Source organism: Sinocyclocheilus anshuiensis, unplaced genomic scaffold (genome assembly GCF_001515605.1).
Source record: "Sinocyclocheilus anshuiensis isolate Anshui unplaced genomic scaffold, SAMN03320099.WGS_v1.1 scaffold356, whole genome shotgun sequence".
NCBI lineage: Eukaryota > Metazoa > Chordata > Actinopteri > Cypriniformes > Cyprinidae > Sinocyclocheilus > Sinocyclocheilus anshuiensis.
The window spans coordinates 739,926-756,630 of NW_015554097.1; the positions used below are offsets into that span (position 1 = coordinate 739,926).

Sequence of the window (16,705 nt, forward strand, 5' to 3'; positions counted from 1 at the left end):
GCTTAATGGAAACAACACTCGAGAGAGAGAGAAACGAAAAGGTCAACCAAAAAACAAGAAAAAAGAAAAAGTAAGAAAGAAAAATAACCGGAGAGTCAAACATGGACAGCTGAAATCTATATAACAAACAATGGCATTTTTCACAATACTGTACACTTGTTAGTTATAGGAGAATGTTCCCAATTCTCAACAAGACCAACTCATTGAAAGGTATTCTGAGGCACTGGACAGGTGAGTCAGAGGTACCAGCCACTAGCATGAACAACTTGTGAAGAAACACAATGGTCTCAAATGGCAAACATAACACCATTTTTTGTCTTTGGTAGAAAAAACTGACTAACATATGTTCTGTCAAAATCACAGAATGCACAATGATAGATATGTATATCAACTGAACAAAACTAGTCACAATCCACTAAATGATGACACAAGCTTACACAAGCAGTCATGAGGTATCTATGACTGTGCTGTCTTTTAATATAAAATCTTCAGTGCAATGTGGATTAATGTGACACTGGGAACTTTAAAAGGTTGTGAATATTCCAGACCAAAGTGGATATCTTGTGCTTATTAAAAAGGGGGCATATTTATGAGTGTGACTTAAATTTGAAAGCATCATTCTGAATGTATTTGCCCCTGAAAGACTCAGTCCGGAGGAGGAAAAAAAAAGATTTTTTTTTTAATCATATATATTCATATATTAGAAAGCTATACACAAGCATGTTAATTTCACAGATTTTTAAAAAAGATTCTTAATATTATTATTCAATATACTTGGAAATACACGTTTAAAAACAAAACTTCTACAAAGAGAGAGAGAGAAAAATTGAGCAAAGCAAGGGTTCACTGTCTCAGATTTCATGGCTTATGGTTGAAAAGCCCAAGGTTTCTCGTCCTTTTACTATCATTTCTCATATAAGCAAAGCTATCAAAACACATTCTGGCTCTTATAAACTACAAAAAGCCACAAAAATGCTTTGCATTGTATTCCTTTTTGATATGAAAATATAAGCAAGTGTACATACAATGTTTTTTCTCTTTTTCTTCTTTTAATACTGAACAACAATTGCAAGTCCTAGATTAAAATGTCATCAGACTGAAGTAACATGGCTCTTAATTTAAAGTCCTTCATCTCTGCGATGCCACTCCATCCTGCTATTTTCTTTCCTTCAGCAGGAGAGTTATTTTTTTCCTGAAATACCCACTCCCCCATAACTTAACCAAGGAACCTGCACATATATCTGTACAATCCTTCGAAATTCTTGCATAACAGTTAGGTTTGTGTTAAAATCAGCAACCTTGACCCTTCCCCCGTGTCCCAGCCTTTCCTCTATGTACAATACGTTGAACCTGCAACATGACATTGTCACCCATAACATACATTTAGCGAAGGGGCCGTCTAAAGAGAGTGGCACTAAAAAAAGGAATCTGTACATATTGTACTGGTACGACAACTCAAGTGCTAAGCTGTCACCTCTGCGGTACGCTCTCTGCTGTGCTCCTCTTGTGGCTGAACATCACTGAGGCATGTACTTTAAAGAAGATCCAAGAGTACCTGACACTTTTTGTTGGTTTGTTACTCTGCATACATGTACACCTACACAACGTGTAAATATAGATGCATATATGGTAATTCTTTACATTGTATTCCACACACTGCACAAGTTATGCATAGTAACCCCACCCACTAAACCCTCCCCAACCCTGTTGTATCAGTCCTCCGTTCCTCTTCCCTCCCTGAAACACACTCTGATAAAATAATAATAATAATAAAAATTACAGGTAATTTTGAGAGCACTTCCTCCCCTCTCTACAGCAAATCAGAGAATAAGGGAGAGCAATGATTGTGACTAGTCATACACGGCAGAAAGCGCATGAACCGCTTCGCATGGGGAGGTCAAGATCGAGGTTGGGACTGTCCAAGGTGGGGCATCGCTTATCATGTGGCCCACCCCTCTGAGAGGCGGACACGCTTGACGGATGGGCTGTCTTGCTCATCCAGGCCGGGCCGGCCTAATCCTAATGGCGAATGGAAGTCGGGATGGTGGCCGTCACGATCGCTGCCTTCATGCGAGCTGCCGCAGCTGCTGAGGCTGTCGGCTGGGGAGCGGCCCGAGCCCTGGTGCTGCTGGTGGGACGGTAGCGGGCCGTAGCCGGCAGGCGTGGTGCTGCTGGATCGATCTCTAGGAGGAGAAACAGGTTCGGACTTGATGTGCAGGCTTTGAGTAGAGGGCAGGGAGAGGTTTGAACCCTGACATAAGTGAGTGCTAGAGCAATTTCTGTAGGAAGGAAAGGAAATGAAGGGGGTTATGGATCGGAGCGAGTGCTAGTGCACTCCTGTACACAGGCGCCAAAAATACAATCAAATCAGTTACATTTGTTTAACAATACTTAAATGTGGTTATTGTAGGATTTTGAAAGTTTATAATGAATTCAAAGTTTTCTATACAGTGACATAGAACAGTAAGGGTGAGAGAAAGTCACACATATTAAGTGCATAAGAATTCAAATAGGCTATTTGAAGTGTGTATAGGTAATGTGTGTTGTGTGTTTGATGTGTGTATTAAGTGTGTGTGTGTGTGTGTGTTTGGGCTCACCCCAGCTGACTGAGAGCAGAGTGCTGCATGTTCTGGATCTGTTGTTGCTGCCATCCACTCATTGAGCCCAGATGCAGAGTGTTGGCACTGTTAAAGCCAGATATAGAGGACAGATCCGCACTGCTCAGAGAATACTCTAAAAGAAAACACATGACCGGGGTTAACATTTGCATCCTAAACTATGGTGCTGCTTATTTGGATAACAATGTCTCCGCCTGCTGGAGAGACAGAGTTATTACATGCAGAATAGACAAATCAATGAGATTCTGCATTCATTTAATCTGGGTTTAATGAAGTAGGCTAATATCAAATAAATAAATTAAAAATGAAGAAATTCTAATTCTAATAAGCTATACACAATCATGTTTAATTTGAAAGATTCAAAAAACGAATTTTAATAGTTAGTAATATATTTAATATTGCAATATTGTTATGCTTAGAAAATACACATTTCAGAGAGTGAGAGAGAGAGAGAATGATTAAGCAAAGTAAGGTTCACTGCCTTAAATTTCATAGCTTAGGGTTGAAAAGCCCAAGATTTCTGTTTCTTTTACTATCATTTCTCTTTTACATGCATAATAGACAATAAATCAATTCTGCATAGAGATTCTGCATTCATTTAGTCTGGGTTTAATAAAGTAATCTATACATTAAAAAATACATTTATTATTTTGTACTGTTCTCTGAGGTCCACTTATAATGTGATCAAGATTTTTACATCAAAAAACATCATAATTTAGAAGTAATAGGCTATTTTCGGTCCTGTTTTGACCCCCTCATCAGAACACTCTGTTTGAATAGGTGTGGCGGATTGTAGACATCCTTCAGAGATGGACGCTGCTGTGATTTAGGTTAAAAACGCATAAATATGTCATAAAGTGGCACATTCCATAACCTGTCGTTTTGTCAGTTTGGCTTCAATATAAGCTGTTTTTAGACTAAATAGAAAGTTTTGAATTCTGAAACTTACAGGATGTTTTTATAGTACAATGACCTCTTATATGTCAAAAGATAATGGGAATTTTGATTTCTCCATTCATGACCCCTTTAAATTGCATTAATTCTTTATGCTAATTATGCGAATTTACAGAATTTAATAATAGATCATTAGTAACAGATCACTGAACAGTATTATAGATTGTAATTATAGCAGTAATTATATTATGTTATATAATATTAATTTATTATTTGTATAATAAACATTTTTTAAACTTTTTAATACACATTAAAGTGACTAAATTTAATTATATAACTATAAAAAGTAAAATGTATTCCTCTATAGGAAAGCATTTGAAATATTCTACTTAAGATGTGAAATGTGTATATAGTACAACGTATATTCATTATCAGTGTCTGTGAATATAGTATTTTGAGAGGTCAAGTTCTACATACCAGTACCATATGAGGTGGAAATGGCTGATGGATAGCCGCCCATTCCCTGTCCTGGTAGAGTGGGCGTCGCTACAGAAACCACGGGGGTAGCCAGTGACTGCGCAGACTGAGAGTTGTTTATTCTCTGATTCTATAAGAAGAGGAAGAGAGCAGAGGAACACACATACAGATGACTTGTCATGTCAGCATACCTGTATCTTCATCAAACAACTGAGTGATGCACTCAGTGAGCACCACCACCCCACCAAAATAATGAGCGAAGAAATAATCACTTGACATGAAGCACCACTGAACCCTCTCAACCTATGATTTACAATCCCTCACAGGGCACTTGGTCGCTATAGAAACTCAAGGTCTCCAAGGCAACAGAACCAGCAACAGAGAACAGGGTTGAAGGTGTTTTTTCCTCTTTTGTCTTGCTGGCATGATGACTGAACGATGCGACAGAGATTAAGAAAAGCAGTGAAAAGCAGAGGTGGAGATAGAGAGGTCAATGAGACCTGAAAACGAGACTCATGTTGCCACTAGATGTCACTCTGGAGCTTGATTGTGAAAATTTTCCTTATTCACTAATACAACTTAGGAAAAACATTAAGCATGTTTACAGGTCAACATGGGCATTATTGGCATAAGAACAATAAGCTGAACAACTAGTAGTTTTTTATGCGTATGAGGATGACAAATGGCCTTCGGGTCTATTAGCCTGTGTAACAGGTTTGAGTGACAGTGTCACTTACCAATAGAAGGTCAATATCCTCAGACTGATGGCAGTAAAGGGAGGGTGATAAATCCAGAATTAGTGTCATTGGCTGTGAGTGAAGCTGATGGCCACCTATGACACTACGTGAACCTACAGGTGAGCGCTTTACTAAACAAGATCAAAGCTGAGGAGACTAATTATGATGGATTCTAACCTGTGCTTTTCAGCTTATGAAACTACTGGAGAGGAAATGAGGAGAAAGGAGAGGAGAACCACAGAGGATTATGAAGGAACTGAGGTGCATGGTTTTATGGATGTGGTACCATCAGGGCTCTTGGTAAAATTCAACGCAACACACTGTGATGAACTTACAATAGAGGGCATGTTGTTCTTGGCCCCGGGTGGGATGAGCACCCGTAGGTCAGGTTTACGGCTGTTCATCCCCAGGTTCACCGGTGGAGGGGACTTGGCCTGCATGCTCTTGTTCATGCCTCCGGAGGACACCAGAAGTCCTGGAGAGCTACGGTGGTTTCCATAGCCATTTCCTAAAGCGAGACAGAAAGGGAGGGAAAAAGGCATTAGACACAACAGAGCCAAATTAAGTACATCAAACTTTCACCATGCCACACAATTTAAGCAAGCTTCATTTCACTCTCTCGCCTGCACCAGAATGCACAATTTCCACAGTCATCTACTGTGAAGCCTCCATTCAACCCTGTCTGCAGCTCTCCACACGGTTCCAGTGAGCCTTCACCACATGCAGCCATTAAACACCGTTTTATCCGTTCTGGAGTATTGCAACCATCTTTCACCAAGAATATGCTCTTTCAATTTCATGTTTCCACACCATTTCACACAACTTTCACCTCCACCATCACTCATTCATTTGTACCAAGCACTTGGTAAACACACCCTCTCATTCACCCTCCATCAAACCAAACCAGACTCAGCTACCCCAAATCACCCCATCACGCTCAGATGATTTTCATTCATGAATTATTATATGTCATTATGATTCAAAATATGTTTTTTGTCATCCTCTGAGTAGTCCAAGATCCAAGTTCCCCGTTCAACTGATTATCAAGGATAAGCTACACAATTTTTCAACTGATTCTTGAGATATAGGACAAAACCATTTTTTTTATATATTTTAAAAACAGCAACATTTTCACTTTGAAATTAATCTGTGTTGAAATACATTATTTCATCCAAACTATTACATTATCACTCATTCATTACCTCTTAAATCCCTAAAAACTCAATACTTTATATACACTGTAAAAATTCCTGGGTTATTTTTTTTAACCCAAATGCTGGGCTGAGCCTTTTGGGTCATTTTTTTCGGTTATTTTTTCAGTGTTTGGGTAGTTTTAGTGTTAGCCAGCTCCTGGGTCAGACATAACAACCCAATGTTTGGGTAGTTTTTGTATTACTCAGATCCTGGGTCAGACGTAACCCAGCGGTTATTTATCGCAGGGATTTTGCCTTCTCTTCTGGAGAGAGCAGTTCTAAGCGCCATCGAATTGATGCATTTCTTCGGTAAAATACAGGTTTGTGTACATTTTATTTTATATATAAAATCGTTACTGTGCTGTATATCGTTCAATTTCATGCAGAGCAACATACAGGCGCGCGGTGTGAATCACCTAACGTCGGTCTTATCGTGTGATGGAAAAGCCTGATACTCTGCATAAAATAAACGATTTTATTCATAAAGATACAGAATACAAATACTTTGGATGTTAAAATATTTCCTCAGAGCCATTTACTGTTTGTTTTGGACAGGTTATGAAGGCAGTGGCAGTATAGCTCGGCTATGAGTGAAACGCAGGGCGGCGGTCTCAGCTGTGTGCAGTTCCTCACCGAACACAACTACAGCTCGGGCACGAGAGCCAGCGCCGTTACGGTGGAAACAGAATAACAGACTGGTCGTTTACACGTGAATTACTTCTGTTTAATGTTTAATATTTACTTTTAATGTTTGTTAAACGAGTTTAAATAGGCAATATGTATACATACAAACGATAAACAATGCTGTAAATGATAAATAAAGGAGGATTAAAGTTAATCTGTAAACATTATTTAATGTAGCCTATAAAATAAAAAATAAGCTAGTATTATAGTAAAAATGAATTGGCTCATTTGCTGGGTTAAATCAACCCATTATGATGGGTTAAATAAACAACCCAATTTACTGGGTAAAATGAACCCCATATGTGTTCTGTCCTATATTTACCCAGCCCCAAATTGGGTTGTTTTTAACCCAGTGTTTTTTAGAGTGTACATTAAAATATAATATTAATAATATTAATTGGATTAATGTTATACTTAGAAATGTAAAATTATATATAATATATTTTATATATTTTACAATAAAAAAATAAGCTAATATATATTAGTTGATTTTTTATTTTTTTTTAAATTGTCATACATAATACAGGGCTTAAAAAATAGCTTTGAACAGCCACACTTGTTTGCAGCGGAGATGAGGAAAAAACACTGCATTTGATTCCCAAAAGCATTTGAACTAAACTAAACTAAACTAAACTAAACTAAACTAAACTAAACTAAAATTAAAACCAGTTTAATATGCTGAGCTGGCTTTCAAGAAACAATTCTCATTATTATCAATGTAGAAAACAAGATTTTTGTGGAATCCATAAAAACTAAGCAGCAAAAACATTAACAAAAGTATAAATTCTGCTATGACATGTGAGAAGGATAAAGTTCATTGTAATAAAATAAAAATAGTTCATAAGGGTTTACAGTTGTGTCCCCTTATACTTTTGTCAACAACAGCTGATATTTAAAAAACATTTAGTGAAAAAAAAACCACTGGTAAGATTAATGGTTTAATTCGTTAATTGTCATTAATTGTGATAATATTTTCTATATAACGTATTAAAAAAGTAATTTGGTGAAAAATATAATGGTGAAAACTTCGTGAATAATATAACGTCTAGTCTCTTTCAAGAGTGCAAAGGTCATATGTGCAGCTAAATGGAAAGAAGATGAGGTGTTTGGTCTTAAACTAAGCTGAATTCATGACAGATTGCTTGAGAATGTTTATGTTTCTGAGCAAACTGTTGCAGCATCATGTGTCTTTAAAGAAGCTGAGAGATGAAAATGTGGGTAAATGTTCCTCTCGTGGTTTTGCGGTAAGAAGGCAGGTGTTTGATGAATAGAGACAGGTGGCATTGGTAACTCTTGGTGCTTAAGAGCTAATGTCAAATGAGAGTGAAACAGTAAAACGGCTGGTAAGCAATTGAAATTTTTAATCTAATTAATTGCATGATGTGGTGATTAATTAATCTAATTAATCGCACATCAAATTTGGCTGAGAAATTACTTCCAAACGATAATTTAAAGTCATTGTTGCGTAAAGCATCAAACAGACATTACAAAAAGTAGCTTCAGCAAGAAATATTTTTTGATAAAATTTATTACATATACTCTTTTGGACCATGAGGGTGAGTAAATGATGACACAACTGTCATTTTTTTGGGGGTGAACTATCCCTTTAAAATCAAATCCACCACGGATCATCACCATCAGACCGATCGGTGTGTGACATCAAAGTCCCGCGAGAGCTATAGAGAGCAGACGACACTGCATGTTTTTGAATCGCTCTCGCGTTACTTTGATGTCATACACCGGTCGGTCTGTGCAGCACTGCTTCAAATCCAACGCGCCTATGGCCAATGGTTGAACGAGCCAAATGTTTCAACTTCACCCAATTCGTTCAAAACGTGCATTAAGAAATTAAATGCCGCTGTGTAAAACTCAAACAGTGGCATTTTTGCCCCATATCTTAAATTTTAGGGACATTCTAACAACGTTCTCTTGCCTCCATCACGCAGTGAGTTGTTGCCCTGCATCATATTTGTCATCAATCAGCTGTATGAAATGTCAGATGACCCACGTAGGTCTGGGGCAAGGCAAGTGCATTAAATGCGTTAATAATTTTAACGCATTATTTTTCACCGTAATGAATTAACCTAATTAACGCATTAAATCCCCAGCCCTAATATATATATGATTGTAATATCACAATGGAGACGATCAGTTCTGCTTTGTCTTTATATTTTCGTTGCCAAAATTTAGCAAAACAGACAACATTGTGTCTAAAATACAATATTAACTTCTTACTTACTGAACTGTTGTATAAGATAAGTGTCACATTTGCACTCGTGTGATATTGCACTTAGCCTATTGCTCGTGTGATATTGCTTAACTATATGATGTAAATATTAAAACGAATAAAAAAAAACTAAAATCCATTACATTTAATTTACTATTTATATTTGAAAAAATTGCATTCCAGTCATTTCAGGACCCTTTATTTCAAGTGAAAAGGATCGCTCCAAGTCCCATCTGGAGCACAATGGGAAGGTTGCCACTATCACATCTCATTTCCCAAGGCAGCAGACTCTATAAATGACATAAAATCCATGGCCCTTAACTATTGACACTGAAGGCCATCATTTGGCAATCAATGATAAATACATGTGTGCACATGTGGCTTTCTCTGACTACCAGAAGTGGATCAGATAAGCAATCTTTATTCCTCATCCACAATTGCTAACTCGAATTCATCATCTCCCAAGAACCAGTGGGGTACATTATACTGGGAAAAAAATAAGAAGGATTGGAGGAAAGAAGTACAGAGTCTTTGTTTCAATCCAAAACCTTTTTTTTTTTTTTTTGCTTTCAAGGGGGAAATTGTGGAGTGCTGCATGGCTTTTGCCACTTAAAAGAGGGTTAGGAATACGGTAGACATAAATGAATTTCCCAATCATACACTCGAGAGGAAAACTAGACGCAGATGTCATCCTCGGCAGTTTCGCCGTGGTGATTCTTCTTTAATTTGAAGGCGATGGTTTTTGTTGTTTTCAAATGAGAATTCTTGAAAGTGTAATTTGCACGATTCAAGGAAAAAAAGGGGGACATGAGTCGGGAACCAGGAAGAGTAACTGTGATTGTGAGAGATTGTGTTTGTACAAGTGTGAGCGGATGGATGCTATGTGCCATGTGCACTAATGCATTTCCTGTCTCCTCATACATAGTGAAGTACGAGGCTCGAAAAACAGCTGGCTTGAGCTCTTCTCTAAACATGTAAACAGCCACACTTCACTGTTCACAGTGGATATGAGGAAATAACACTGCATTTGATCCCATGCATTTGATAAAAATACATTTCCACACTTAAAGGAATATTACGGGTTCAGTACAAGTTGAGCTCATCCACAGCACTTGTGGCATAATGTTGATTAACAACAACAACAACAAAAAAAACCTCATCCCTGCTTTTCTTTCTCTTAAATAATACATATAAAATTATGTGCTTCACATTTCTGCTTTTAAATCCTCAAAAATCATTCCCATTCACTTCCATTATGTGTCTAACCGTGATTTTTTATATGTGTACTCGTGTCTTGTATTGAAGTCAAAATATTCATTTAAAGTCTTTCAACAAATCAACTTGGGCCACATATAAGATTCAGTGTATATTTGTGCATTTAAACTTTTTAGGTTCAAGCAGTTTGACAAATGCACAATCACAATGAGAAAATCACAGCACAAAAGGACTGAGCAATAGAACCATTCATACAGACTGGCCTTAGCTCTTCTCTGGTAACCATAGAAACCTGTGATTTTGTGATGTGTGCAGATTAATTAAAGAGGCTTGTACAGTACAGTATGCTCGAATCACACAGGCCAAGGTGTATTTAACAACCAGGCTGCTGTCGTTAGTGATCAGCAACACCACGCAAGAGTTAAAATGACCTATCGAGAGCAGACAGACAGAGACGACAAGTTCATCTAAGGACATGTGCTAGACACTGCTGATGAATGAGCCACAGCGACTTGATTTATGGATCAGAAGCGGCACAGCTGGGATTCAGGTGGCCAATAAGTAGCACAAAACTAATTTCTCTCATGCTATTCACTGACTTTTACAGTTGTTTGTTCTGGAAGTCATTGAAAACAGCATCTCAGAGCCAAAACCAGTGCGCAAGGCCACAACAGTGTCCATCTTCTGACTAACGCTGTTTCCCTTGCAAAAGCCACACAAGTCTCTTCCCTGTGCGCTTGTGGCCCAGCTATCGCCCTCACAATGGGGAAGTACTAAAATTACAGCTGCCCAGAAACAAGTGGTCCCCTCCTCACACACAATTCGCCTGATGTGTACACATGATAAAGGAGCCGATTCTATTTCTGGGGCTCCGCAGAGGAGGCTTAACTGTAAATGGGCTTGGCCTAAGTTTCCACTCAGCGTCAAAGCAAGCTGACTGGCTAGTGTGGTTAAATACACGCTCGCTTTCCCTGCGAGTTGGAACATCTCTGATTTCTTGTTGTGGTGTAACGGCCTCATTTAATCCTGTTGTCCGTGTTTGTTGATTCGGTGTTGAGGTTTTAGGCAAGCCCTGGTTCTAGCAACTGAAAGAATTCCACATGTACTGCTACTTCAATGACCCGTAAACTGCAGAGGTGTGGTAGGAGCAGATGCCCATAAACAGTAAATTAACAACAAAAAACGACGCAGAAAGAAAAACTCAACGGACCTGCTATGAGACTCCACCTAAGAGGTAAAAAAAAGACACCTTCACTTTCTCAATTGTGTTGGCTGACCTCTCCAGATCTCAAAGCACAACCCTGTGTCACAGATACATAAATACATGTAGCAGAGGATTTGCGGTTGTCTGAGAATGCCAGTGTGCCGGCCGAACAAATAACTGTCTGCGACAAACATCACCATGACACACTTTTGCTGGAACATGCTGGCAAAACACCACTTAAACCACTCAAAAGATAACATTTATTTGAAACAGAATGTTTTAACTTTACTCTCACCTTTGAATAATGTAATGCATTCTTGCTAAATAAATGTATATATGTTTTAAATACTTTTGTGAATGGTATTAATATCTATCTATCTATCTATCTATCTATCTATCTATCTATTTATTTATTATTGAATTTATATATTTAATTCTGTTCATTGTTAATTCAATGCTAATTCAATTCATTTTTACTTATCTATTCATCCATCCATCCATCCATCCATCCATATACATACTATATACATACTTAAAAATAAATCAGTAATTTTTAAACAAGAAAAATACAAAATAAAATCAAGCTTTGACTAAGGCTAAAGAGAGAGTTTGTGTCGTTTGACTCTCTTTGACTCTTGTTTCCAGAGTTGTGGCCTACATCAACGCCACACTACGCCCTGTGTTAGCCTGTAGTCGGCACAATGGCTATATTTGATGGCTGTAGACCCTGAACGTGGACAGCAGGGCCACACTAACAAGTGGTACTTTTGTGCATTCCAGACAGTGTGGAGAGGAGGTCAGTTGACAGACCTCACCCTCACCCTCATACAATAGACCCCAGGCCAGACAAGGTTACCCAGCTGTGTCCCAGCAACCCAAAAGCCAAGTTCAAAACATCTACAGTCCCGCTTTAAATATCCAAGCCATTTTGCAGTGACCACTGGCTAGTGGTTAAGACTGGCAGACCTTCATACACACACAGATGCACAGACATGCATACACAGACATCCACATATACCCAGAGACTCAGAGGCAACCACAAGTCAAAGCACCACTGTGACTGTATATCAAGTGGATTGTTTTTGTATACAGAAACTCTTATACAAACTTCTGAAAAAGATTGGGCTACTAGATGGTAAAATAGTCCAAGTATGTTTTAATTGTTATCCTACAAAAGACATAAAGCAGAAGTACAGGGTGAGAAGAGAGTTGTGTGCTATCATGTTCGGATGAGCTGAAGCAAACAAACGGAGGACACAGGACAAACAGTGCAGCATCTGGCTAATGCCAATATGCTTGTTTACCTCTTTACTAATAAAAAACCCTGATATTTACAAAGCTTATAGGGACAAACTATATTAAAGAGCACACAAGATGAGTGTGAGCATGTGATTTCACCAAACCTGACAAATTCAGCAAGACAATTGTTTAATGCTAAAACTAAAAGGGTTACGATTTTTTTTCGTAAGAAATTAATAGTTTTAATTCAGCAAGGATGCATTAAATTGATAAAAATGACAGTAAAGACATTTCTATTGTTACAAAATATTTCTATTTCAGATAAATGCTGTTCTTCTGAACTTTCTATTCATCAAATAATTATTAAAAAAAGTATTATGGTTTTCACAAAAATATTCATCAGTACAACTGTTTCAATCATGATAAGAAATCAGCATATTGATTTCTGAAGGATCATGTGACACTGAAGACTGGTGTAATGGCTGCTGGAAATTCAGCTTCGCGATCATAGGAAAAATATTTTTAAATAAATTATTAAATATAATACATTTAAAAATTAATATATTTTAAAATATATTAAAACAGTTATTTTATAAAATTATAAAATGTATTTTTAAATTGTAATAATATTTCATAATGATACTCTTTTTACTGTATTTTTGATCAAATAAATGCATCATCAGAAAGCATAAATGACTTTCAAAAACATTAAAATGTTCTTACGAAACTTTTGAAGGTAGTGTATATGCTGATTGATACACACATTAGAACAAAAACAAAATTGTTAAGAAATTATTTAGCAAGAATTTGAGTGAAAAAAAAGAAAGAAAGAAAGAAAGAAAGAAAGAAAGAAAAAAAACTATTTTCAATTACTGTGGCTGTTAGGTCTGAACCAATCCAGTTCAGCCTAATTCACTTAATGACTGAAGTCTGCTAAGAAATTACTGTGAATACAAGCCCAGCTTATACAAACAGAACTTTCAGCTGAATATCTGTGAGGCTGGTTAGAGCTGGAAGAGAATGTGTGCTGTTATTGGCTGAGTAAAAGTTGTGATGTAGAGGGAACATACTGTAGTATATGGGGATGCCGTCCTTACCAGCACTGGTGCCCACGCCAGTGGAGAGATCAGTGCCCATCAGACCACCTAGCATGGGAAGAGAAAGACAGCAAGAGAGAGATTTCAGTCACTTCATTGCAACTGACATCCACATCCTACCACAAAATCTTCCTTCTTAAAGCTGTCAGGTCATTTATTCAACGCCCTCAAGCCACAGAGATCTTCCTCCCTCCCAGCACGTTTAATAGCGATGGAGACCAAAAGACAAATAAAATGTGACAGAGACGTGTGTGTGTGTTTGTCTAAGAAGAACAAAACACTGTCCTTTTCCACCTCAACACACTTTTCTGAGGGGGAAGCGATGTGGCCGGCTGGGCTCGGTCATGGTGTCCAAGAAAAATTACACATTTTTATTTTTAAGCATGCAGGGGAGCAAGTGTGGTCAGAGGCGTGCAGGCTGGGCCAAGACTCATATTTAGACAAGCGCTCCTGGAATACAGAGCTGATTGCATCAGGTGAAAGCAGTTTTAATGACAGAGCTGTGGGTGAGAGACTCTATCTAATGAAGCAAGACAACACAATGACAACAAACGGCCAGCAGGATCGTGCTGTACGAACATCGGTCACAGGAATTACAGACGAAAGGTTGAATGGATAGAAATATAGAGGAATGCTGATTATTAAATTAAATATTAATAATAGTTCATTATTCAGGTACATATTTAAAATATGAAGCCAGCATGAAAGAGAATTTGTAATTTTAATAGTATTTTTAATTATTATTTTAAAATAGTATTTTTTCTTGCCTCCGTGGCTTTCACTTTTTTTCAGTGTTGCTTGCATCAGCATAATAGAAAAGTTGATTCAGAGGCAATGAAAGTTATTTTATTTTAATTAAACATTTTTTTCCAGAAAAATTTAGTTTTTACCTGCACTAGGTGGTCTGTGTGTGACCCCGGGTGACATGCTGTTTCTCTGCAGGCCGTGGTGGGCCAGTGGAAGCAGGTTATGATTGCCTGGGTATATCTGGTTATTCATGGGGATGGGCATCTCGTAGGTGGAGGAGGGCACAGCCTGGTTAGAAACAGAAACAATATATATATATATATATATACCATTAAGATAATAATTAGTAATGTAAACTACAATAATAATGGTGACGACTAAGAGTTAAACACACTGAATACAAAGGAGAAGTGGGAAAAAACAAGATAGACATATTGACTAATATGTTGCATGCAATGACATCACTCCTTAGAACTCCTGAGAGGTATTTCTGTCCATTTTCTCTGTTATCTACCATAAATGAACAAGCCGAGATGACTCTAAACTCTCTAAATCTCTGTAAATCCTCTTGTTCGAATCACTCCAAAAGACACAGGCTTAACCTTGAAGAGACTCCTTCCTCCTTCATATTATGTTTATGTTTAAGGACAAAATAGCCCCTAATTGTAGCCCTGTGTCTTGAGGGTCTGTAAGTGCTCATCTGGGAAAGCATCAACTGACAGGAACTGAAGAGGAGCCTCTCGCTCTTTCTCACTCTTTCATTCTTCATTAACTCACAAGGCCACAGCAATCATGGCTTGAGGCAGCCAAATAATTTAAGGTCTTGGTGGGCACAGCTTCCCTTTCGTTAGGTGTTCATCCTTCCATCTTTACCCTCATGTTTTCTTTGGAGTCTCAGAGACCCCAAGGCCCTTTTAATAGCTTGAAAAATATTAGTTTGATGCTTCATGACTTTCTCTAATCTTATGAGAACTGGTTATAAACCAATTTCTAATCTGATTACACCAACCATTTGTTGTATTTTTGGCTGGAGTAAAATTCAAGCATGCTATTAAATAAAAAAAAAGTGCATGTTTAGATTCTGACCAAAAAAGAAGGATACTGCTTCAATAATATCAGCCTGCTTTAATTAATAAAATGTATTAAAGATTATAGGAAAATAAGAGGTTAATAACAAAACTACTAAGTACATGATTCAATACAAACCGAACTTGAGGAATCTTTAGCATTTTTGTGCAACTTTCCTGGACTCTCTTGTGTCTTTATTTTTATTTTTTTTAAATGGAAAAGATTTCCACATCTTTATGTGCACGTGAGCCTAGGCATCTTCTGCATGGTGCCACTCTTTCTCTTTGTGCTACTGTACTCTCTAACCGGGAAAATATAACTCAGTCACTGTGACCACTATCTTCACCACCATCATTTACCACTTCACCCAACCCAACCTAATTCTCCTAACCAATAAAACACTGTAGCTTACTGGACAAATCTTTAACCACACAAATGTACATCAGTAGTTTGCTTTGAAACATCCTTAACTTCTCAACATCATGTAATATTTGAAAACTTTCAACTGACTGGAAATTATTGTTTATTTCATACAGCACTGGCAGGTAGACAAATAGATATATAGATAGATGATTGATAGACAAACAGACAGACAGACAGACAGTAAAGTTTATTTCTCCTAATTCTGTGACACACATAGTTAGGAAAGCACATGCACCTTAGGTTTGCAAATTAATTTGCTTGTTTCAATCAGGCTGTAGGTTCAGACATGCAATGAAGAGTATCTATTCCTGAACACCAATCAATGAAAGGCCTTCCAGCGCACAAAATATACTTGAGGTTAATATGACTGTATGTCTTACAATAATTGTCTTTGTGCTTCTTCTTGTTTTAGTCGTATCTCAGAAGTGCAATTATCTCCCATGCATCCAAAGGCAGTGCCAGCGTCATTATAAATGCTCGATATACTACATCTGCATGATATACTGTATATACTTTAAATGAGTTCTATATATGGTACATAAGGTTTTATCAAGATTAGAATGAATTGCTTTGCTTCTTCAAATATGTTTGTTAGCTTTTTCACAGAGCTGTTAGTTTTTCACCTCTCCTCTCTTCACTGTACTTACAGGTATCTTCTGAGTCTTGATCATTAGATCAAACTCTTCATTAATCTGTTTGTATTTCTCCTCCGTGCGTGGAGTGAGAGCGAGAGCAGACTCGAGCTCCAGGCTCTCGCCGCCTTTGTTCTCCTTCTTGCTCAACGCCTGAAGGCCCGCGCAGGGCGAACAGTGAGCCAGAGCACACGGAGAGACAGAAAAAGAGAGAAAGAAAAGGAAGTGTGAGAGGGCTTGTCTGAGATGC

General features: G+C 37.7%; 1 protein-coding gene across 10 annotated transcripts in view; it reads right to left on the reverse strand.

The window, feature by feature from the left end:
- Positions 1 to 818: 818 nt before the first annotated feature.
- mef2cb (myocyte enhancer factor 2cb) overlaps positions 819 to 16,705 on the reverse strand; it is an 86,584-nt gene continuing 70,697 nt past the window's right edge. For 4 of the 10 annotated variants that reach the window (XM_016461773.1, XM_016461772.1, XM_016461771.1 and 1 more), the window contains 7 exons: positions 14,476 to 14,620; positions 13,559 to 13,633; positions 5,062 to 5,234; positions 4,727 to 4,750; positions 3,990 to 4,119; positions 2,598 to 2,733; positions 819 to 2,279 (listed from right to left, as the gene is read on the reverse strand). In XM_016461773.1, the coding sequence (XP_016317259.1) occupies positions 1,940 to 2,279; positions 2,598 to 2,733; positions 3,990 to 4,119; positions 4,727 to 4,750; positions 5,062 to 5,234; positions 13,559 to 13,633; positions 14,476 to 14,620 (1,023 nt within the window). In that variant the 3' untranslated portion in view covers positions 819 to 1,939. Of the gene's footprint in view, positions 2,280 to 2,597; positions 2,734 to 3,989; positions 4,120 to 4,726; positions 4,751 to 5,061; positions 5,235 to 13,558; positions 13,634 to 14,475; positions 14,621 to 16,470; positions 16,609 to 16,705 lie in introns of all 10 variants that reach the window. The other 6 variants (XM_016461778.1, XM_016461780.1, XM_016461779.1 and 3 more) reach the window with 5 other exon arrangements.